At 39.6% G+C, this 25,767-nt stretch overlaps 2 gene segments (V, D, J or C); one reads left to right on the top strand and one right to left on the bottom strand.

The window, feature by feature from the left end:
* Positions 1-461: 461 nt before the first annotated feature.
* On the top strand, positions 462-1,557 carry LOC127425068 (Ig kappa chain V region 3368-like). The segment is given in 2 exon segments: positions 462-543; positions 713-1,557. Coding segments are annotated over 2 exon segments (345 nt in total).
* Positions 1,558-1,648: 91 nt separating this feature from the next.
* Positions 1,649-24,704, bottom strand: LOC127424979 (Ig kappa-b4 chain C region-like). The segment is given in 3 exon segments: positions 1,649-2,189; positions 4,156-4,260; positions 24,593-24,704. Coding segments are annotated over 3 exon segments (540 nt in total).
* Between the last annotated feature and the right edge of the window lie 1,063 nt (positions 24,705-25,767).

The raw sequence follows: 25,767 nt of genomic DNA, 5'->3' as shown, positions 1-25,767 counted from the left end.
TAAATAAAACATCTTCTTCTTATTTATTTATTTATTTATTATTTTTTGTCATTTTGAAAACATAAAGAGATTTACTTACTTCCAACTGAGAGCCAGCCACCAAACGTGCGTTTCAGTGATATACAACAAGTGGCTGTACAAAAACCCTCTGTGCACTAACAATAACAGTAAAACTAACCATAAAACTAAAACTTTATTTTAGTATAACACAAGATATATAAAAATATCAGTCAGCAAAAAAATAAAATTAATTGCTAATAAATAAGCAAAATTTGTAAAAAAAAAAAAAAAAAGCATTTTGCTTAATAATAAGCAAAATGCTTGTTTCATTGTTTTATTATGTTAAATTTCCAGGATGCAACTGAATGTTTCTTTGACTCAAGACTCTGTTGAGTGGAGAGTGTTTTGCATATTAACTGAACACTGTTCTTAAAACTCCACTGATGATTACTCTGTGTTCAGCCAGAGCCACTTTAACACACACACACAAAACCATGATGTCTCTTTTTCTAATGCTGGGGACACTGGGTCTACTTTCTCAAGGTTAAATATTTTATATTTTCTACAATTTAAGGATATTTTAGCTTTGAATTTGTGCTTAGCATTTATTATTATTATTATTATTATTATTATTTTATCTTCACATCTGTTTTAATGATGCAAACTTCCATGAAGCTGAAGTATTTCTAATATTTTTTACACCCTCTCTCAGTGTCCCATCAAGAGGTCCAGTCTGAATCTCTGTCTGTTAGAGTTGGAGATTCTCCCTCTATTAGCTGTACTGGGACCAGTGGAGTCGATGATGACATGAGCTGGTATCTGCAGAAACCCGGAGAAGCTCCTAAACTCCTGATCTACAAAGCCAATAGGCTTGAATCTGGAGTTTCAGATCGGTTCAGTGGAAGTCAATCTGGACTCCATTTTACACTGACCATTAGAGGAGTCCAGCTTGACGATGCAGGAGATTATTACTGTATGGGGGCTTACAGTGACAGGTTTACACAGTGAAACACCATCATACAAAAACCTCCCTCAGTCAGGTGGCTCAGCGAATGTACTGTTATAGCTGAGAAGTTATTAGACCCTGGGGACTACGTGCACTCCAATACAAGTCGAAACAAATAATTTGTTGCTTAGTCTTAATAATCTCACAGATGTCAAAAGTACATTTCCAAATATGTGAGACATTAATTATTTTTAAAACCTACACCCGTAGAGGAAAACTGCAAACTCTGTCTATGACTCTGTGATAAACAATTAGTCTACATAGTATAACATAATATTAACTGGTTTTATTCAAGTAAAAATATGACTTCTTTCAACTAACTTGCCAACAAAAGTCATATATAATTGTTAGGCCATCTAGAAATAAAACTTTTAACAGTGTACAGTCATGATTCAACCCTGTGTAGCTAAAATATGACACAGTTTTGATTTATTTTGGATTTTGTTTAGTCACAACATAATTCCCATAGTTTCATTTATGTTATTCCATAGTTTTGATGACTTTACTATTATTCTAAAATGTGAAAAAATTATAATAAAGAATGAGTAAGTGTTTCAAAACTTTTGACCGGTAGTGTATATACTGTATATAAAACGTTTCTGATATTTCATGAAACCACAATAAAAAAATTAACACTGCGAATGAGTTAAAATGCTTTTATTTGGCAATATGAATGACAGAATTAACAATTCAAAAAAGGTCTGCAGTGCATTACATAAAACAAGGTTTAAGCTGCATGCTTAGGGAGAGGAAAGGTTAACTGTTGACCAATTTTCTGATGTAGGATAGTGTGTGACAGTGTATGTTAATGTGGGAGTACACTGTATACTGTAGGTGTGCATGTGAAGGTTTGTGTAATTTCACTCCACATCACACTCTTGTGTGTTCAGGATCTTGGTGACTGGTTTCTGGGAGCTCTGAGTGGCTTCACAGCTGATGGTTTTTGCACTGCTCCACTCACTCTCAGTGAGAGTCATACTGCTGCTCCAGCTGTACAGTCCATCTTTCTGCAGCACACCAGGACTCACATTAACACCAGAGTTCCTGCTGCCACCATCCACCTTCCAGCTCAACTTCCAGTCAGAGGGAAATCCCTTACTGCCTACACACATGACTGTAGCTTTACCCTGCTTCAACTCATCTCTGGAGGGTGGCAGGACCGTTAGAGTGGGTTGGGTGTCAGCTATGAGGAAAAGGGATGGAGAAAAGAAACAGTGAGAAAGAAATTAAAAGAGAGATGGAAACTATAAAGTTTCAGTCCACTTGAAAAGTCATAAACCGTTATTTCAATCATTCAGAGCCTCTTTCACTTCCCTTTAATAGAATCTCAGTTAATCAAGCAGATCTGAGTGTAACAGCCCATAAAAACATATTTACCAGCTGTAAATCACAAGTGTGATAAGATTTATATCTCTATATTCAGTATTCAACATATTATACTATATACAGGATTTATAATTATTATATTCAGCTTTCTAATATCGTTGTTGACAATACATTCAGACTTTACGTATTTGGGTGAATCTCACAAAGTCTGTAAAGAAAAACAAAAAGTCATACAAAATTTTTATTTATATTTTACCAGCTGATAAATTGCACATTTGTGATAAGATTTAACTATTTATTCAGTAGGCCTATTAAACATATTATATAGAGTATTTGTAAGTATTTAAAATGATAGTATTAGTGAGGATTTATCAATGTACTGTACCTAAGTAGGCTACTACATACTTTGCTGAATATATATTCAGACACAATTGGGTGAATCTCAAAATCTGTCAAGAAATATCTGTAATTCACACAAACAAATTTATGAAAAAATATATCAGAAATTATATTTTGCATAAAGAAAACAAATCCTACATTTAGGAACATTAAGATGTTTTGCTTGTGACAGGACAATTAATCATATTTTACCCCCTAATTCTCATTACCGTAATGCAACTTGATGTTGCACTTGTTTTACTGTACTAGAATAAAACAATTAAATAAAAAGATTTTTAAAAATTACAATCAGCATACATTAAATGCATTACAATGCCATGATGTATAAACACTTTACAATTTCAATAATACATATTTTTTCACATCATAAGAATATGTGAATCCTTTTTGCATTACAGTAATGAGAATTTGGGTAGCAAATATTCTTCATTGTGATGAAAATAATGTCACAATGCAAACAAATATGAATGGTCTACAACAGATTTAATTTATTTAAGAAAAACATAATTTCTTTCTATCTTTTTTTTTTTTTTTTTTTTTTTTTTTTGGGAGATAAATATGACCTAGATATTTTCTTGTCTGGTTTCATCCAATTTAAAATATAAAAAGGTTTACATTTGTGTCTTTACTGACACAAATGGAATTCACTGAAAGAGAAAACGGCGTTATAAACTCATTGCTAGTCATGTTCTACCATCCTGAAGTTTTAAAACACCCAGTACTTAAAAGTAATTGTTTTAAACATGTTTGATGGAGAGATAATTGTGCTACATTAACTGAACTACTACTGTCACAAAGAAGATCTGAAAAGATTTAGTCTATACTTTAGACCTTTTTATATATAACTATTAGACATTCATATTCTTTTTCATTTTTGTTAATGTTTTGTTTTGTTCTATTAATGTATTATTTTGAAAATAAAGAGAGATCGACTTACTTCCAACTGAGAGTCGGGTGCCTCCACCAAAAGTGGACCACAGTGATACAAACACATTCAGTGGCTATATTAAAAACCTCCTGCACACTAACACTAACAGTAAAATTAACACGAACACTATCCACTTTGCTCTTTGTCTTCCTATTAATGGGTAGATATCATAAATGAATTATTTTGAATGCAACAATTATGAATTATCACTATTATGAATTTAATTTTATTACTAACAGTAATACTGAACATGCACATCAATCACCTTTATGTACATGTAGGTATATATTTTGAATGTCTCTGCAGTTTTTAGTTCACATAATTATTATATTATAAAATTAGATATTATGAGCTTTTATAGTATAATTTACAGTATTCCTTAAAGCAAGATCAGTAAATCATGTAATAAAAACAATAACATTATTCATTTAAAATGCAAACCTAATCAAATTTACTCAGTGTTCAAATGCATTAACTTATTTCATTCTATACTTACTTCCAACACTCAGTTTGGTTCCTCCACCAAAAGTCCACCACAGTGATTCATTCTCATTCACTTGCTGTACAAAAACCTCCAGACTGTTTTGAGAGCATCGGACGACTTTTTAATTAAACGATGAAACTCCTAATGGTTTACAGCACCACATTTGATACATTTTATATGATAATTAACTAAAATATTCATCCCAATGGATTTTTTTTTTTTTTTTATAAAACATGTTCCTTTCTATGTTACACAAATCATCAATATGTGTAAGAAGATATTTCGTATGTTGTGTTCAGTTTGTTTTTTTCCACTGCTTTGCAGTGGAAGGTCATGCTTCAGCACTCTCGTACTGTTTATAGTTCTGTGAACCCTTTAACAATAGCCAACAACTGCTCTCGCTAAAACAGAACCTGAAACAAATACAGTATGATTCTCTTCATCTGGGCAATTTAATGCATCCAAGGTAATTTTTTCTACAAATCAAAACTATAATATCATCTTATTCTTCTTCTTTTCTTCTTTTTTTTCATGCAGTAATAATTAGTGTAATTCAGAGTTTTCATTCTTTTCACAGGCTCTATGGGGCAGGTTGTTTTGACTCAACCTGAGGTTAAATCAGTTCAGCTTAGTCAAACAGTCTCTATTTATTGTAAGGCCAACCATGTAGTTTATAGAAGGCCAGGCGGCTCAGTATCCAAAGACTACTACATCTCCTGGTTTCTTCAGAAGACAGAGGATTCTCCTAAACTACTAATACACTATGTGGCCAAAAGTCTGTGGACAACATATGTGCTTGATGAACCTTCAATTTCAAAACCATAGGCATCAATTTCCCCCTTTGGTGCAATAACAACTTCCACTCTTCTGGGAAGGCTTTCCACTATACTGTATGTAGTGACATGGCTGCAGGGATTTGTTCCCATTCAGACACAAGTGCATCACTGAGGTCCGGCACTGATGTTGGGCGATGGGGCCTGGCTTTCAGTTGGCGTTCCAATTCACCCCAAAGGTGTTCAGTGGGGTTCAGGTCTGGGCGTAGTGCAGGCCAGTCAATTTTTTCCACATCAGACACAGTAAACCATTTCTTTATGGACTTTACTTTGTGCACAGGGGTATTTTCATGCTGGAGTAGAAAAGGGTTCTCCCCAAACTGTTGCCATAAAGTTGGAAGCACCAAATGCCCTAGAATGCCATTGTTTGGAGTAGAATTATGATTTATCTTCACTGGTATTAATGGAGTAACCAAACTCTTTAATTAGAAGGGGGTGTCGACATATTTTTGGCCATATAGTGTATATTACCCAACAATGAGGCCTTCAAATGCTCCGTCTCGAATGAGTGGTGGAGGCAGTTTTCACTCTTGGGGAAATGGTCTTGATTTCACTTTGTCTATCAGTGATGTTCAGCCTGAAGATGCAGGAGATTATTACTGTCACCATGAGATCAGTGGCAAAGCCCTGGTCACACAGTGAAAAAGTGCTGTACAAAAGCTTCCCTTGTTTAGACTACTGAGAATCATCTGATGCAGCTGAGAGCTGCATGCAGTGCTGAAAAAAAAAAAAAAAAAAAAAAAAAAAGGATTTAGCAAGAACACACACTCATTTTATACAGATCTAACGATAATTTCTATCCCTTAACACTAACACTAACCCTACCCCTAAACCTAACCCTCACAGAAACCTTTTTGCCTTTTAAAAAAAACATCGTTTAGTATGTTTAATAAGCCATTTCCCTCATGGGGACCGCTGGCTGGGCCCCACAGAGTAGGTGATCTCAGGTTTTACTATTCTTGTGGGGTAGAACAATGTAGGTCTCCACAATGTAGTATAAACATGTACACACACACACACACACACACACACACACACACACACACACACACTCTGCCTATTTTTTATTTAATCTAAATACTCAAACTAGATATCAGAAAATCAGTTTTACATCTACTGCTTTTACATGGTTAATTTTCATGAGACATTATGTATATTTTTCCTGTGATATTTGACATAGGCCTATCTAATGCAATACTTCACATACACTGTAGGAAATCTTGTTTAATCTATACCTTTAATGAATGTGTGCAGGGGCATAGCAATCATTTCAAAAGTGAGGGGGACAGATTGTTTAGCGCAAGACGAACAGAAATATATAAGGAATATATTTTTAGTGCTGTCAATCGATTACATTTTTCAGAAAATTAATTACATGATTGACCAGTGAATTTTAACTTTAGCATTTACACATTTAGATATTTGCTGTATGAAAACACAGTGTAAACATATCTGCCCTGTGGAAAAAGTGCGGGGGTGAACTTTGGCTTTATTGAAAGTGAGGGGGACACGTCCTCTGCATCCCCCATGTATTCTACGAATGTGTGAACTGTTTAATGTCATGCAAAGATAAAATCTCACATGCTTCACACTGAGTAGAAAGGCAGAGAAATTGTAGGCCTATACCTCCAAAACTAGCTTCAGACCAGTTAATTTAATAGATCAGTGAGTTTGAGCGTAACAGGTGTAAACAGAGCCACTGTGATTTCACAGCTACCTTTATGAACTTCAGTGAGATTTGTATCTCCACAAAAATATCAGTCAATCTGTCAGAGCTCCATCATGTAGGACTACATAAAAGTAGAAAGAAAAGGATGCAATAACAACATAAAAATAAACATTCTTCACAATAACCATGGAAATGTTCAGTTCCTTTTTTGTTGCCAAGACTTTAAGCTATTTCACAACCTTTCCAATTATAGACTAGACAGCTAGCCCCAGTCTCCACTAAAAATATAAACTAAGATTAGCTGTACATTTTCTTGTTATAAACAAAAAGAACCTGATTAAAAACATTAATTCTGAAAATCAGTTCTGTGTGCTGAGCGGAAGTTTTTCTCGTGATGCTTTACTGTCCTCTACTGGAGTTAATCTGTCATAATAGCATACCTTTATAACAGACATTTATCTCAATCATAATTTGGACGCCTAATAGCATGGACATGAGAGAGAAGCTTCAAACACAGCTTATCGAAATGTTCATGTTACACAGGTGAGGTTTCAAAATGTCCTTCACTTTCACCAAGTTATTTGTGGAGCTCCATCATTTCCTTTTGATGATGTATTGCGGCTTAAACTCTTGAAATTTCCTTCAGACATTGAAGTGGTAAAAGTCGTTAAAGTAATTTCATCGCTAGGGGGCGCCCATCCCATGCATGTGTCTCTGTACCATGAATGTGTGGTAAACGTGTGGTCTATCTTACAAGTGGCAGTCTACTATATATATATATAAATCCGAAGACATGTACCTTACAGAGAGTTGTTTAGTTATTTTAACGCTTTGCCCGGTGAAACACAGCCATGACAATTAATGCCCAGTGAAAAGAAGCACTCTGTAGCATCTAATCACTGTCCCCAGTGTGGTACTTTGAAGTGCTGTCAGGTTCAACACTGTGGCTTGTGAAGAGGCAAACAGGGCTTTATTGTCGCAGAGGAGGTTAAGCACAAAATAAAAGAATAGTTGAAATCACTGGCCGCCCCAGGAGGAGGGGACACCATTCTGGGAGAAGGGTGGCACATACACATGGATCCAGTTCTCTAGAGAAGTGGTTCTCAACCCTGTTCCTGGAAGCCCCCTAACACTACACATTTAGGATATCTTCCTAATCAAACACACCTGATTCAACTCATCAGCTCATTAGAGGAGACTCAGTTCAACACCTGAACTGGGTGTGTCAGAAAAGGGAGATATACAAAATGTGCAGTGTTGGGGGACCTCCAGGAATGGGGTTGAGAGCTACTGCTCTAGAGCAAAGAACATTCTGGAGTCTGTGGTGAAGATACAGGTATCTAGAACAATGTTGGCCCTAGTGTTGATTTTAAGTTAATATTTTTGACTAATTTGCATGCATTATATGAGTTTGCATGTAAAAAACATGATTTTGACCTGTCTTATACCACATGCTTAAGTGGCGCATATTAAGTTGGGTGCCCATATTAACAGGTTATAGCAGTCACATGGAGAGCGTAAGCAGTGCGTATGTGTAACCAAAGCATTTCGGCCTGTTTTTTTTTTTTTTTTTTTTTTTTGTAGCATCAGCATGTTGAAAAGAAATATAAACTTATTCATCAACATTATTTTTTGCAATCTAGGCTTTTATTAAGCAACATAAAAAATGGATTGAACTACTTACCCTTTGACGTTATCTTTTGACAAAAAAAATATTTTTTTAGACTTTATGCAAGTGACACTGCAGAGCAGGGCCATAGCAAGGTAATCTGGGCCCCCTGACTGTATATTGCTCTGGGTCCCTTTCCTATAAAAATACAGTTTAGAATTTGTTGTGGGGCCCCCTGGACCTTTGGGCCCATAGAATCGTTACCACCTTTCACCCCACTAGCTATGGCCCTGCCGCAGAGTATGATTGTGCGGAATACCAGTATTAAGGACATTTCACGATACCAAAAATTTTAAAACGGAACAATAGAATCATGTTGCTAATTTCGGTACCAGACTCCAGTATAGTGCTATTAGCAAAATTTTAAAGGATTTGACGTTTTTATGATTAAATCTATGACAATTTGACAGTTAATCAAATTCAAATTAAGATATGGCTAAGTTTGATAATTGAACAGCAGAATGATGTCATTTAATTAAATAGTACATAGTCTACATGCGCTGCACACTTCATGAATGAGAGGTGCCGCTGTGCTCTCTGTCATACTTCACACACACAGATCGCTCGTGATGCTCAATGCGGTATCTTTACGCCAGTTTCACATATCCTCCATGAGCGGGGCGTGAGCGAGGCGTGAGCAGCACATTTTAGTTTCGGCGCCCATGTTAACAGATTAGACCCTTCACACAGAGATAGCTTAGTATTAAAATGAATGTGAGAAATTGGAACGCCCACCTTACATGTAAACTAGCCAGTTATCTTTTAGATATAGACTTCGCCTGTCAATCAACTCAAGAACACGCATGCATGCGCATTAGCTGATCCAGCATGAAAAAAGTTTTTTTTTTTTAGCGTAATCTAAGGTAAAGCAGCACAATTTATGATACTATTGTTGTCAGATTTTACTGCTGTCTTTTAATATGTTCTTTGATCGTAATCACTGCCAACCATTTCGGAAATTTCAGTCTTTCCCCATTCAAGTAGATAGGAGCTGTACTTTTATGTCGCTTGTATTACAAGAAAATAGTTGCCCAACCTGCCCGAGGGCGTTCCAAAGATGACCGCAGAGTGGACTGACTTGCCTTGAAAGAGGCTTTGATATATTAATCAATCATGACCAAGTACGCTTATAAACAAGTGCAAGTGACTGCCCGCTGTTGCTGTAAGAACCTAGAAAAGAGACGTGGCCAGTGTGAAAGCCCAAACACGAGTATGTGTGAATCCGGCATTAGTGTTTGAACAACTGTGAACACTTCCATGAATTCCTTCTCCAGTAATTTCAGCTTGCGAGTATTTCAACATTTCTTTTGGAATGCAGATCTTATTAAAACTACCATCAAAATCACACAGGAAGAACTCAAAGGTCCATCAAAATAAAAGTTCTGCCAAAATAAATGCTCTGTTTAACTGGATGCGTGAATGACAGAAAAATACTGTATTATTACTACTGTATAGAAACATTTAATTTTCAGAGTAATAGCAATAACACTGCTATTACAAATAATTTAATAATAAATGTTTTTATAATTATCATTATAATAATAATAATTATTGTAATTGTTATTATATTATTATTATTATTATTATTATTATTATTATTATTATATGTAAGAAATATCACAAAAGCAAGTGTACTGAATATCAGCAGGCTGTGATTCAGCCATAGCAGTCTTGTGCCACAGGTAATCAGATTTTTTTTCCGTTAATGTTTTCTTTTTTCATTTATACTATGAAGCTCTGTTGTGCAGCATTTTAACTGACCAAAAACAAAATTGCAATTTTTATTTTTTATTTTAATTTGATACATTTTTATGTATTAATTTGTTTAAACACTGTTTTGATTACTGTTTTTATTAAAAACATAAAACACAGAATTTGTAATTGCAAAACTTTATGCAGTTCTTTTAATTAAGTCCTATTCTGTGTAATTTCATAATCTGAGGCTATTTATTTGTTGCCTAAAGTAGCAATTTAGTATCGATACCTAGGTACCAGGACTGGTATCTCACTGAATCCAAAAATTTGGTATTGGAGCAACGTTACCACAGAGACAAGGTAAAAGCATACAAACACCTTTTTTAGTATTCAGTAAATCTGAAGGAATCCAGATATTTTATGCAGTTTATAGTTACAATTTGGGATTTGGTTTCGATGTAAATTAATGACCATTTGGATGAAATTTACTGTCCCACCTGATGTCAATTTTATTTTATGACGATCAAGTTTGTACTAGTTCTCAAAAGTTCACTCACAATAACAATTTTATAATTTATGCTATTAATGAGCCTGCTGTTTACGCTGCATCGCTGCTTACGTGTACAGTGTGAGACAAGCCTCTTTACCTTATAAATAAAATGCATCCCTACAATTAAAAGCATTCATGCAACATAAGATAACTGAATACTGTGAAAACATCAGTTGAGAGACCAAAGACGAAAAAATGTTAATAGGACGAAACAGGGACGTTCGCAACCGTCTCATGAACAAGACCGTATTTTTCCACATTGAAAGTGGCAGCCCTAGTAGCAGACAGAACAGACACATGCCTCTTGTTGTGATTTTACTAAATTCAGTTGTAAAATGTATTACATTGGGCATTATGGGACAAGCAGATATTACTCTCGGCTCATTAGGTGACTTTCACTTTGCTTTACCGCTGCCTCTGAGGCTCATTAGGACTTTTACAGCTGAGCTTTTGATTACCAGCTCTGATCTAACTCCCCTCTAGAGTTCAGAACACAGCCGCGGGTTACCTTGGGTCAGTGCACTTACACACAGGCCCACATACAGGCAGAGAGGGCGTGGCCATCACCTTGATTCCCGCTCTCAACTGAGTATCATCACTTAATAAACGGGAAGCATCCAAGGGGTGGTTTTAAAATGTTCAGGAAAGGAGTGGCTCTATTAGATGTGTGAATGACTTAAAAATGTTTCACCAAATGGTTCTGGTGCACCAACTCCATGTTTGTTGTTCATTAAATACCTTTACCTTGTAGAGGAAGGCAACACTTAAAAGAACTCAAATGCAACCCGTCTAGTGGTTCACACCAGTGTGCTTTTGACTGTCTGCTTTGGTTTTCAGTTGTTTTTCTATATAAACTCCACTAGATGCATATCTTTGACCATTGCGAAGTGTCTCGCTAATTTTTCAGTGTCTCAGGAGTTTTTTAGACTCCGTGTCAAGTTTAAAAGCACTGCAAATTTTAAAAACATGTCTCGAGACACCTGCGTTCTGTTCGTTGTGCTGTCCAGCTTGTTTTTAGTGCAGGAATGCATTCTGTCTGAATGACCCTACCATGCTACTGTTTATGATAAAATTTCAAGTTTATGTTCACAGGGATTCAGATCCTCATTTTAAGAACTGGGTGTGAATGTAACGCGTGTTTGTATTTACTCACAGTTAGCCTGTTGTGTCTCTCCACCATAACCCTGTGTCCTAACTGTAAAATAACACAGCTGAAGATTAATTTTTGCAAATGAAGTGTCTCACTGTCTGACAGAAAAAGTGCCACAGTCTGAGTTTAGAGACTCATCCTGTATGTTGCTGGCCTTTCTGTAACACTGAATGCGTGGCTGGAAATAGATCCACACAGTTAATGGACCATGGTCTATTAGTAATTCCCTCTACATAAACATTAAACATCTGAGTGTTTGCATGGGCGCTAGTTAGCTTTAACCTGTATTTTTCCTAGTTTCTTTAGCCTGCCTCACTTTAAAGGCCAAAACATACCTGTAGTTTCTCATAACATCCATATTATCAGGGTTAGAACCGCCATAGACATTTATTGGAGCATGCACCAACCCCCATAATAAAATTTATTTTTTGACCGTTATAGGTTTTTCAATTATTGATTCTAGGTCTGGGTGAAAATATAGATTTTCCGATTAATTGCGATCTTTATTTGAACAATCTCGATATATTGATTCTTAAATACCAAGATTGATCTTTTGCTATATGCACAGCTCTCTGCGATGTGGGTAAATCACTAAATGACTAAAAACGTCTGTGATTAGCCACTGGTTAGCTCATTAATATGCGCTCATTTACAGATGCTCTTTTCAGAACTGCTGGTTTTCTTAAAAAGACAGTACCTATTTTTAGCACGTGTTCTACAAATCAATGTAAATACTTGTAGATAGTATAAATTATGCATTAAACAATAAACATGTAACAAAATATATGAAATATAATATATTTATTGATAAATACATGGATTTGTACATATTTGAAGAGCTAGAATGTGACAAAAAATTAAATATGAATATAATTAATATTTCATGTAATGTACCAAATGAGTAGGTCCCTTGTTTAATTAACAGCATTAGCTGGGAGAGAATTTCTTTCATATGTAAGCAATATTATAACTGAAATATACCCATATGAATCGACATCAAAACAAAATCTGAATCTAATCGAATCAGAAAATCTGTATCAGTACACAGCCCTAGTTGATTCTTAAATTATTACATTTGAATATGGTTACATACTTGCATTTTATATTACTATCTATTGTGTGAATCAAATAAAAAAATGTTTTTAAGGTATAATTAACCCCAAAATATAAATTCTGTCATTATTTACTCTAACCCTAATGTCTCTCCAAACCTGTATGACTTTCTTTATTCCATGGAACACAATTTGTTTTGTTTTTTATCTTCACATGTCTTTTTGCAATATAATGAAAGTAAATAGTGTATAGTGACTTATCGTCTCACACACAAAGTGATAATATGTCTTCAAAAGTCAAATCGACTACTTGTAATTATTGTGGTTTTGTGGTGTTTCATTTATTTATTTATTTTTGTCCTTTATGGAGCTTGACAGCCCAGAGTCACTATTCACTTTCACTATTCATTTTCAGTCTTTTTTTTCCCCTTTCGCTTTCCATGGTAGAACGAAAGGCATACTGGTTTGGAACATGATGATGAGTAAATAATTACAGAATTTTAATTTTTGGGTGACCTTTTCCTTTAATAATTGTGGTGTCGTTTACAGCTTGATTTATGCCAGTTTGCACACCAATTCATAAGGTGGTGTGTGTGATGTGGAGGTATCAGACAGAAATTAAAAAATGGGTGCTTCTGTGTTACACAGCCCATAGATAAACTGAAATATATCTCAAAACAGCGCATTAGCTGTGCCAGAATTGTTGTGTGGTTGGACTCCCTTCAGGTTTGAGCAAATTGCATTTGAAAACGTCTCTAGCTAATGCCAAAGGATCTTATGTCAGTCATACATATTTTCCACTGTTTGTTAATCCCCTGGGGGACACGGAGGGGTGCAAATGAAATCAGTGTTCCGAGTTAAAGCAAATAATCAGCCTCTCTCAATGGAAATCCAGAGCGGATTGATGTAATTTGTGTCTAAGGACTAATTGTGCCCAATCAAGCCTCGATGCCAATGAAGTGGATCAAATGATTGACAAGGTTTGCTCAATATTGACTTTGGACCAAAGGCATGTTGTTAGATCATGAGTTTAAACTCAGAGAGGAAATAACACGTTGGCAGTGTAGGCAGGGCAGGTGAGTGCGTGGACTCTGAACTGTAGGGGAAGATTGTGATGCCAGAGGAGGACTGTCAAAGGTGAAGTGTGTGATTTTATTGATATTAATATTAAATGAAATATATGAAATTAAAAAACAATATTACTTCCTATAAGTGAGTAATTTGTATATTGATTGCCCAGAAAAGTGTAAACACTGTGGCTCTGCCGCTATCAAAACATTGTTTGTTTAAGGACCATGACTAGCCTGACACAGCATTGGCTCAACCAGTGGGGTAAGTTTGGGGCGGGACTATGTGTTTGCCTAAACAATGGGAGACTGGGGGAGTGTTCAGGAAATGTTTTTAAATCATAGTTTTTGCAATGACATTTGAGACTGCTATGGAGACTGCACAAGAAATGTATCTGGGTAAATGCTCACTTATATGCAATGACTACCCTCAAAAATAATTCTTGTCATTTGCTCTGGAAAAGAATGATAATATTTGGCCCTCACAGCATGATGATGACATTTGTTTTCACAGTTGCAACAGCTTTAAGAAGCACTCAAATAATAGAGGTGAGAATAACATTAGGTAATCCTCCAGAGTGCCTGTTTTTATGCAGGCCTCTTAAACCCTAAATCTAGCTCCTTTCTTTTGCAATGCAGAAGTTTATAGATTGTATAGTCAGTTACTTTAGTTTTAAATAAGTTGAATCAGAATTCATGTTTATTGGCAAAGCAAGTTGCACTTGAGTAAATGGTGAGAGTTAGTAGTCCATTGGTCCCCTTAAATGTACAGTTCACCCAAAAATGAAAATTCTGTCATCATTTACTAACTCTGATGTTGTTCCAAACCTGTATGACTTTCTTTTCTTTTTTTTCTGTGGAATGCAAAAGGAGATGTCAGGCAGAATGACAGCCTCAGTCACCATTCACATTCATTGTATGGAAAGAAAGTCAAACGTTTCGAACAACATAAGGTAAATGTTGTTTAAAATGTTAAGTAAATGATCACAGAATTTTCATTTTTGGGTGATCTATCCCTTAATTAGATATTAATTTAGCTAAACCTCTTTGATGCTAAAAATCACATCGCAAAAACATTCTAAAATTCAGCTTTTGACTCTAAAGAGGATCACCGCTTTGATGCGCATCAAGATTTTCCCCCCATAAACCAACAACAGTTAATACCCACAAAGGAGACAAGGTGTTGAGAGAGCAGTGACTAATGGTGAGTGATGGTGAGGGGGTGACATTGTATCCAACTTCCAGAGCACCGTGTCCGTGTCTGCCACCTCATGGCACCACTTTAACCCCTAGAATTCCACACATTCCTCCAGTCGCGGGCCACAAGCCTCATTGTGGCCCATTTAAGATGACTGACTTTTTTTTTGCTACCATTAAGCACCACCAGGCAATTGACCCCTTGACCCTCTACAAGCGACCTGTTGGAGCGTCTTTCAAGTGTATACTTAAATCTTCATGGGAATGGCCTCCCTGATCCAGGATCAGGTCCCACTGAGCAATCAACACCTAGAGGTTAGTTAGGTGAGCCGAACCTTGTGGTCAGTCTAGCATATTAAATAGCTTCTGTCTTTGCTCTGGCTGTGTCTGTGTGTGTGTCTGTGTGTGTGTGTGTGTGTGTGTGTGTGTGCTTTCATGACTTTGTGTGTCTGCATATGTATTGTGTAATGTATTTGCCTTTGAAGTTCATTTTGTTATAATCATTTCGGAAGCATGGTTTTGTTTAGGTATGTTGCTGATTGGCCTACACAGAGATGTCATATTTAAATGCCAGCAATGATGTGGCATTGAAGAGAAGATATTTGTGTTGTGGGTCAATGTTTCATTTCGGGTGTTTTCAGATCTAAATGTTATAGTCAGCTATTCAAAATGCTACAGTTACAATATATCATACTGGCTTATGCCTCTTTAAAGATGATGACCAATGGCAGACCAGGGAAGAGTTTTGTGAAACCTGTTTGAAACATTTTGTCCATTCTATTTTGTTATGCTAGTGGCACAGAAATTGCACACTTAAACTTTAATGGAATAGTTTATAAAAATAAAATGATTTTTTTGGACATGTTTGAAATGGCAGCCAACCATACTGCTTTCTGTGCAATGTAGTTTTATACAAAATTGGATTAAAAGCGCAAAATAAACATGTTTCTTTTTAAATAACAAGAGAGTGTCCTTTTTGCATTGAATTGCTTGAACTGCAATTAATCTGGCACAACTAAAACATTTTCTTAGATGTGGACTGTACACATATTAGGCCATGAAAATTTAAAATGAACAGTGATAGAAATGGTCTCTTGAATTTTCTGAAGTAACCCAGTAACAAGTAGCTAATGTAACTAAATAAAAGTGTTCATTTCCCAGCACACTGCATTCTTACTGTAGAAAAACAGTGGCATTTTAGTCTCTCAATCAATATGTTATCTGAAACGGAGGGTGGTATCTGTCCCATAAGTATTGCACAAGTTCCATACTTCAAGTTTTATCTATTTAAAACAAGATTATTTTCTTTGCTTAGATGTTTAATTCCAGATATTTAAGTTTAAGATGTCTAAGTACTTCTTTAAAATCCTCTGTACACTTCCTTACTAATGTCCTCCTGGAGACAGTTTGCAAGCTGTAATTGAAAGCATGTTTTCCATGTGCTCTTGACCTATCAAGATTGTTGTTTAGATTCTTGAAATCTGCTCTTTATTTTTATCAGTGTATTTTTGAAGATAAGATGGACAGAGATACTCAACCAGTATTAGAGGGAGCTGCTGGCCATTATGTTGATAAGTAACATATGATTCATATTACTAAAAGGCCTTTATTGTACGTTAGGGTTTCTGTTGAACATTAAAAAATGGACATGCTTTAGAAAATAGTGCCTTTGTACCCTTGTAAGAAAAAAAAAATCCACACCGGAAGTTAAGAAAATAGCTGGCAATTCAAATATGCTTAAAGAGAAAGTACACCCAAAAATAAAAATATAAATAAAACCATTTATCAACCCTCATATTGTTCTAACCCAGAATGACTTGTTTTGTGGAACACAAAAGGAGATGTTATGATAGCCTCAGTCACCATTCACTTTATTTAATGTACAGTAAAAAAAGATGCAATGAAAGTTAATGGTGACTGAGGCTATTCTGCCCATAGCATCTTCTTTTGCATTCTATGAAGGCAAGACAGTTATACATGAACAACATGAGGATGAGTAAATGATGACAACATTTTCATTTTTGGTTGAACTATCCCTTTAAGTCAGTTAAACATAAAATAATTAGTCTGCAGTTGTATGGACATGTGAGTTTGTGTGCGGCTGACTTTCTTTATGCATGTGCATATGCAGTGCTGGGTAGTAACGGATTACATGTAATATGGATTAAGTAATCAGATTACAAAAATCAAGTACTTGTAATTGGATTAAATTACATTTTTAAATACTTGTAATCAGACTACAGTTACTTTTTTATAGATAACATGATTGCATATTAATAAGGCACTGGCAATAAATTGTTAATAATTTATTGATCAAGGGGTCTGGGTAGCTCAGCGAGTAAAAATGCTGACTACCACCCCTGGAGTCACGAGTTCGAATCCAGGGTGTGCTGAGTGACTCCAGCCAGGTCTCCTAAGCTACCAAATTGTCCCAGTTGCTAGGGAGGGAGGGTAGAGTCACATGGGGTAACTTCCTCGTGGTCGCTATAATGTGTGGTTCTCGCACTCGGTGGGGCACGTGGTGAGTTGTGCGTGGATACTGCGGAGAATAGCGTGAAGCCTCCACATGTGCCACGTCTTCGCAGTAACGTGCTCAACAAGCCACGTGATAAGATACTTGGATTGACGTCTCAGACACAGAGGCAACTGAGATTCGTCCTCCGCCACCTGGATTGAGGTGAGTCACTACGCCACCACGAGGACTTAGAGCGCATTGGGAATTGGGCATTCCAAATTGGGGAGAAAAATGTAAAAAAAATTACAATTAAAAAAATATTGATAAAAGTATTGATCATTTTCATATCAATATCATCATATTATAATTTCTTACCCTGAAGCACAATAGTCTGACAGATGAACATTTTGAGCATGTGCTCCTTTTACGTTACAACAGTAAGATATGCACCTCATGGAATAGGTGATGGACTATTACTAAGTAGTTAGGGTTAAAAGTAAGCGTGTCAGAATTTTGAGCTGTTAGCTTTGACCTAGTAATGTCATTGTTGTTGATTTTATGGTAATTACTGTTTGTTCATGTAATGTTTCTGTTGTTTTATGCACTTAATATGAAGTAGTTTAGAATTAGTTTTAAAATTTATTTTTATTATTTATTAGCAATGGTGTGCTGCTCACACGCTGAACTTAATTGCTTCAAAGGACCTAGTGGATACCATCTCCAAGGGTCCTGTCCACAGGATACACAATAGTTCAAAAAATGGAATACATTTTTCTTCTGCTTTGTACTTTTATGTTTAAATGATTATCCTACTCAAATGCATGTGACATAAAATAAAACAGAATCAGGTTGAAAGTGATCCAAAAGAAATCAGATTAGATTACCCCAAAAATGTAATCTATGAGATTACGTTACTGATTGCATTTTTTTTTTTGTCTTGTAATTTGTAATCAGTACCTGATTATAATTACAATTCACAAGTAATCCGTCCAGCACAGCGTATAAGTGTGTGTGTGTGTGTAACTTTGTGTGTGTATGGATCCTTATATGTTGGTAGCTAAATTGAGTTTGTATATGTGCATTCTTAAAACCCCTCCCCCTGTTTAATTCAATGCAAAAACACTTCCTTTTCCACCCTGTTCTTGTCATAACATATTTCCTTTTCCTCCTGGATCCAGACACTAGACTGGCTCAGCAGAACAGGACGGGTTTTGGGTTTCCTCTAGAGGACTGAGGGTTTCACAATCAATGAACATTTAGCTGATTTTTATTGACCATAAAGTTCCGTTTTACCTTTGTGGCATTTAATTCATGCTAACATCTTGAAGGTTTGTATAATGATCAAAGGATGACATTAGAATAGTGTGCTTAAATTATAATGTAGCTTTTTAAGGTTTCTTTTGACAGTGTTTTTTTTTTTTTTTTTAAAGATGGCTTTGGTGGGCAAAAAATTGTGACAAATTTATAATTCTTGGGTGACCTGGTAGTTCCCTATCTGTCACTCTCTCGACGTTGTGTCGATGTAGTGACACTAGGGGTCACTCTTGGGAGCCCTAAACACCTCTGATCTTTGAAAAAAGGCCAATGGGAATTGGCGAGTGGAATTTGCATGCCACTCCCCCGGACATAAAAGGAGCTGGTATGCAACCACTCATTCAGATTTTCACTTCGGAGCCGAGCGGTTCTATTCACTGAAGCTGAATTCATCCGCGAGTTCATTCACCTCACCTGCTGGATTTTATGCCGTATTTCAGCGGCTTCTCCCCCTCTGCACCCGTGGAGTGCAGAGAACGCCCCTGGGCGCTTCGGCAGAATAACAAAAAGAGTATATTCTAAAAAGAGTATATTTTCATTCTAAAAGAGCGGCACACACGGAGCGTCTTTTTAAAGATGATTTTCCGTTTGTGTGTTATTCCTGGTTGCGGTCATTATCTCTCCGCTTCTGATGGCCACGATCGCTGTCTTACGTGTCTGGGTGCTGCCCACGTGGAGACATCGTTCGTGGATGGGTCTTGTCCTCATTGCGAGAACATGACCATGACAACGTTGCGGTCATGGCTTGCATTCGTAAGAAAGGCCGTGCCGGTTAGCACTGGGGGCGATTTGGGAACCTCAATGGGAGCACCTCCGCTGGGTAAACCCCCACGGACCTCCCATTCCCCAGCATGCTCACTTGCCACGGTTGGGCTCTCGGATGAGACCGCCGGCTCGTCTCACGGTGAGTTCGGTGAGTTCGACCTCTTATTCGGAGCCCGGGAAGATGATGAATTATCGAGTGCAACATCGGAGAGCGGGTTCGTCCACTCTGATGCGGACACGTTGGCTGGGCTCCCTCCTTCGGGTGTGGTCGCCCAGTCTCAGGCCGATGCAGAGCTGATGGACATGCTTTCCCGGGCAGCCGTGAGCGTCGGGCTGGAGTGGAACCCTCCACTCTCCCCTGAACCCTCGCGGCTTGATGATTGGTTCTTGGGCCCAGAGTGCCGCTCACGGCCACGCCCCACCCCTGTCCCTTTCTTCCCGGAAGTGCAGGAGGAGCTGACAAGATCGTGCACCTTCTATTGCCCGATCCTGATCTTTCAGCTTTCCTGCTCTCACTACCCTCGATGGTGGGGTGGCCAAGGGGTATTCGGTGATCCCCCAGGTGGATAAGGCGCTCGCGGTGGATAAGGCGCTCGCGGCATCCCATTTTCGCAGGTTTGGTGCTCCAGCGGCGGACCCCCGCCCCTGCGCGCCCAGCTGTGGCACAAACACGGTCACACCGGGTTGGCTCCGACGGACTGCGGGGACGATGTTCCTCCTCCCCCCTCCTCAACCAATCTTATGGTGGGTATCAGGAGCCAGGTAAGTGCTTCGATGTCCCTGGACTCAGCATGGCCACGGGGCTCGAGCCCCCGCGTTGTGGCACCTCATGCTCTGCCCTGCCGTGAGGCCCCACCCGCCAGTACGTCCGACGTGATTATCCCCTTGGTCCCCCTTGCCCGGAGTTTGGACGCGTGGCTTGCGCTTTCCAACCCGTCACGATGGCTGACCTGGACCGTCTGACTCGGCTACGTGATTCAGTTCGCCATGCGCCCGCCCAGGTTCAGCGGCGTCCGTTTCACCTCGGTGAAGGGTGAGAACACCGCTACCTTGCGTGTGGAGATCGGGACCCTTCTGCACAAGGGCGCGATAGAGCCTGTCCCTCCAGCCGAGATGAAGAAAGGGTTTTACAGCCCTTACTTCATCGTACCGAAGAAAGGCAGTGGGTTGCAGCCAATCTTAGACCTGCGAGTTCTGAGCTGGGCCTTGCACAGACTCCCGTTCAAGATGCTGATGCAAAAACGCATTTTAGTGAGCGTCCGGCATCAAGATTGGTTCGCGGCGGTAGAGCTGAAGGACGCGTAATTTCATGTCTCAGTTTTACCTCGACACAGACCCTTCCTGCGGTTTGCTTTCGAGGGCCGGAAGTACTAGTACAAGGTCCTCCACTTCGGCCTGTCCTTGTCCCCTCACGTCTTCACGAAGGTCGCAGAGGCAGCCCTTGCCCCACTAAGGGAAGTGGGCATCCACATACTCAACTACCTCGACGACTGGCTGATCCTAGCTCACTCTCGAGAGTTAGTGTGCGAACACAGGGACCTGGTGCTCAGGCACCTCAGCCGTCTAGGGCTTCAGGTCAACTGGAAAAGGGCAAGCTCTCCTCGGTTCAGAGCATCCCTTTTCTCGGCTTGGAGTTGGACTCAGTCTCGATGACGGCGTACGCCTTGACCGAGGCACCCCTAGGTATAGACGCAATGGCACATAGCTGGCCCCCTGGACTACGCAAATACGCATTTCCCCCCAGTGAGCCTACTTGCACAGACCCTGTGCAAGGTCAGGGAGGATGAGGAGCAGGTCATCTTAATAGCACCCTACTGGCCCACCCAGACATGGTTCTCAGACCTCACGCATCCCCCCCCCCGCCCCCCGGCAAATTCCCTTTAGGAAGGACCTTCTTTCTTACCATCTGGTACCCGCGACCAGACCTCTGGAATCTCCAAGTCTGGCCCTTGGATGGGACATGGAAGACCTAAGTGGCCTACCGCCCATTCAATCCCTACAGACCGCGTCTCATCCCCTCATGGGACCTCTCTGTAGTCCTTCGGGGTCTACAGGGAGCCCCCTTCAAGCCCCTGGAGTCAGCTGAGCTTAAGGCACTCTCTTTGAATACTGCCATCCTGACTGCACTCACTTCCATCAAGAGGGTAGGGGACCTGCAGGCGTTCTCTGTCAGCGAAACGTGCCTGGAGTTCGGTCCGGGCTACTCTCACGTGATCCTGAGACCCCAACCACACTATGTGCCCAAGGTTCCCACGACCCCGTTTAGGGATCAGGTGGTGAACCTGCAAGCGCTGCCCCAGGAGGAGGCAGACCCAGCTTTAGGGTTGCTGTGTCCGGTGCGTGCTTTACACATCTATTTGGATCGCACGCAGAGCTTTAGAAGCTCCGAGCAGCTCTTTGTCTGCTTTGGTGGACAGCGGAAAGGAAGCGCTGTCTCCAAACAGAGGATTGCCCACTGGGTCATTGACGCCATCGTGATGGCATATCACGCTCAGGAATTGCCGCCCCCCGTGGCGCTATGAGCCCACTCTACTTGGAGTGTAGCGGCCTCCTGGGCCCTGACCAGTGGTGCCTCTTTGGCAGACATCTGCAGAGCAGCAGGCTGGGTGACACCCAACACCTTTGTGAGGTTCTATAATCTCCGGGTTGAGCCAGTTTCGTCCCGTGTGTTGTCAGGTCTGAACAGGTAAGATCCAGGACAGCTGGCCAGGTGTACCGCTTGCATATAGCACCTTTCCCCTCCCATGAGGTGAAGACATGCGCCTTTGACTCCCATTCGTGTTCACAAGTTGTGATCCCTGGATGATTTTCCTCCTTAGCCCTGTGGCAGACGAGTTTGCGGAGAAACTCGCTGCCAGCCCAGTACATGTGCTAACTAAGCCCCATACTGGGGTAGGTGCTCCACATGCACTGGTTCCCCATAGGTGGCCCCATGTGATATATCTTCCGCTAAATCGTTTCCCTGTCGGTAAACTGCATCTTCCTTGGGCAGAGGCCCCCCCCCTCCCTTCTCTGGGTGGTGTGGTCTCCGCAGTGTTTTTCCCTTGGGAGTGACACCCCCCGATGTAGACATTTATGGCCCCCAGTCAGTTAACAAATTCCACTCTTTTTGGGGAGAAATAAGAGGAAAAGAGGCCACGGCTGGGCTAGCCTGTCCCTATTTGTTGGGCAGTCGACTTGTTCCCGAAGGACCGTTCGACGCTCATAAGAGTGTTGGGGGAGGTTACGTGACGGCCTGGTGCGATGGCTACGAGGCACACAGAGGTCTGCACGTCTTGCACCGCTAGTCCACGTAATACAGTTCAGTAGTCGTGGCATTTTGTATAGGGACCCCTAGTGTCACTACATCGACACAACGTTGAGTGAGTGACAGATAGGGAACGTCCTGGTTACTTTCGTAACCTCCGTTCCCTGATGGAGGGAATGAGACGTTGTGTCCCTCTTGTCACAATGCTGAACTACCCGCTGAAACGGCCGGGACCTTGTCTCGGCTCCTCAGCACAAAACCTGAATGAGTGGTTGCATACCAGCTCCTTTTATACCCGTATGTCCGGGGGAGTGGCGTGCAAATTCCACTCGCCAGTTCCCACTGGCCTTTTTTCAAAGATCAGAGGTGTTTAGGGCTCCCAAGAGTGACCCCTAGTGTCACTACATCGACACAACATCTCGTTCCCTCCATCAGGGAATGGAGGTTACGAAAGTAACCAGGACGACATTGTCTATGTTCGTAATCGCATACTAATGTACTACTCTTACTATTTCTGCAGTATACAGTATACTGTATTTATCGTGCACAGTTTGCACAGTTTATGCATGAAATACTCCGATTACCTACTATATATCTGTCAAAATGTGCAGTATACAACAGAGAACATTGCGTGAGATACTGTCCTTAGGGATGGGAATCATAAGGAATTAAATTATTTCAGTTCCTCTTCACAATTCCAGTTACTTAGAGGTTCCATTAATGATTCTTACTTTTAAGGAAGAAATATTTGTAAATGAGAAAGGGATTTTTTTTTATTGAATTTACTGCCTTTATCTGTCTGTTGTCAAATGATGTGATAATTTCAGATTTCAACAGAGCAGATATAACAAATCAAATTCTTATGGAGTTAATTAACAGAGGTTCGGGAGGTGCATGTTAATTTTAATCTGACAAATCACAGCCCACGAGCAGGGGTATATAAGCCGCTGCTTACCTGCTTCCTGTGACAACCCTCCTGACATCCCACCTCCACCCCATCTCTACATTCTCTAGATTCATTATCTAAATAAGTAAAGTCCGGGGGGAAATCAGGACTCGAGTCGAGTCTCGAGCTCCGAGCCCTCCAGTATACGGACAGCAAGCCAAATACGTTTACTGCTTCAACACAAGATTATATTAACATACGAACTACTGAACCAAAAGATGTGATTACACAGACTTGATAATGACTTTTCAAAGGCTTTTTAGAGGCATAAATTCAATCCAATAATTGGTCTACACTAGTTGCACTGTATGTTTCACAATGTAGATTCAAAAGAACTGGTTCATAAGACTCATTCATTTGGAAATCATACTACACTGGTCGCGCTGGGTAATTTGCGCAGTAGATTCAAAAGAGCCATTTCATAAGAGTCGTGCTTTCGGAAATCGGACTACACTGGTTGTACTGTACTGTTTCGCGATGTAGATTCAAAAGAACCGACTGGTAAGAGTCATTCATTCGGGAATCGTACTACACTCCACTGGGTGTTTCGTGCTGTAGGACCTACTGGTCCTTATATTTGTTGTTCGACGGCACATCTCATTATAGGTCAGGTCTTCATTCTTTCTTTTAGAATCTAAAGCAACATTTAAGTTTCAGAGTCTGGCTTTTGGCCAAATCCTATAAGGACAACCCACTACCTTGACCTGTGCTGTTATAAATATAGTTTAGAGTTCAAGGAGTCAGTGTTGAGAATGTTCTAAGAATTGCTATTACAAAGCTGTGTAACTTTGCTCACCAGCCATGACATCACATTACAGGCCCTCTGTGTTGTTCACTTACTATTGGATGAAAAGACTTTGAGTTGGTTAACCTGCTTTTTCACCTGGCACTGTGATTGGGCCTTGTTGTGACAAGCGAAAGGACGTTTAGAGATAGACAATCTGTAGGTCATTACCTCTAAATGAAAGCCTGTGATCTTTGTATAAAACTCTTCTGCTAATGGGTAACCATGTGTCCACTGTAATTTCCTTTTGATGTGCAAATGCCACAATGATCCAGGAGTCTTAACTCTCTCCAAACGTCCATGACAGGCACTTTTAATTAAGGGGTAGAAAAAGCTTCACTGTAGACTCCCCTCATCTGTTTCACATTTTGTCCACCGAACGACTGTAAAAGAACACTGCAGCCCCTGTCATATCAACTCTCCCTCTAATGTGTAAAAGAAGTCCAGAGGTCTGATTATCATTCCGTCAAAACATATGAGCTGGGGTCAGACCTGTCTAAGCATTGACTCAGAGTCCTCTGCTAAGTAGCCTAATCCACGTTCAGTATAACTAAACCCAGTATGTGAAGCGCTGCTGTAGCCTCAACCAAAGCCAGATGTTCCTGAGCGCTACCTTTTTCAAACATCTGCACATCTCCACATCGCTTTATCCCTTCATAGACAGTGCAAAGCTGTTGGGTCGGTGGTGACCTGTACAATCTCACAAAGGAGCACCTTCTCTGTCTTTTCTGAATCGCTTTGTGGAGATTAGGATGGTCAACTAACAGCTAGGCCTTTTGGTCTGTACAAGTGCCATCTCGATCCTCAGAAATGTTTAATAGAGTTTGGTTTGAAGTTGGACCCTCAAGTCTGTACCATTAGTAGGCCTAGTCATTTTTAAACTTTTACACCTGCTTGGTTGTAATTTCTGTGCTCCAAAAGTGTCATAGAAGTACCACAGATTAACATGGTTGCTTCTGCAATTGTGCTTTTCATCTAACATTTGCTTTTATGGTTAGATTTAAGGTTTAGGGTAGGGTGGTAGGTTTTGTTGATTTAAAACTCAGTACAGCATTAACATTCAAGACCTCATCTTTTAAGGAGAAAATTTAAATTGCTCTTAGCGCCACACAGGGGAAGTTTCACCTCGGAACTGTTGAGATACGTGTAAGGAACCATGTCATATAATTTGGCATAAATGTTGCCATAGTCACAAATTTCATGAGATAATAAAAATCATAATTCCATTTAG

Source organism: Myxocyprinus asiaticus, chromosome 34 (genome assembly GCF_019703515.2).
Source record: "Myxocyprinus asiaticus isolate MX2 ecotype Aquarium Trade chromosome 34, UBuf_Myxa_2, whole genome shotgun sequence".
In the NCBI taxonomy this organism is placed as follows: Eukaryota; Metazoa; Chordata; class Actinopteri; order Cypriniformes; family Catostomidae; genus Myxocyprinus; species Myxocyprinus asiaticus.
Note: the sequence above shows the minus strand (reverse complement) of the source record. Positions and strands in the feature narration are given on the sequence as shown.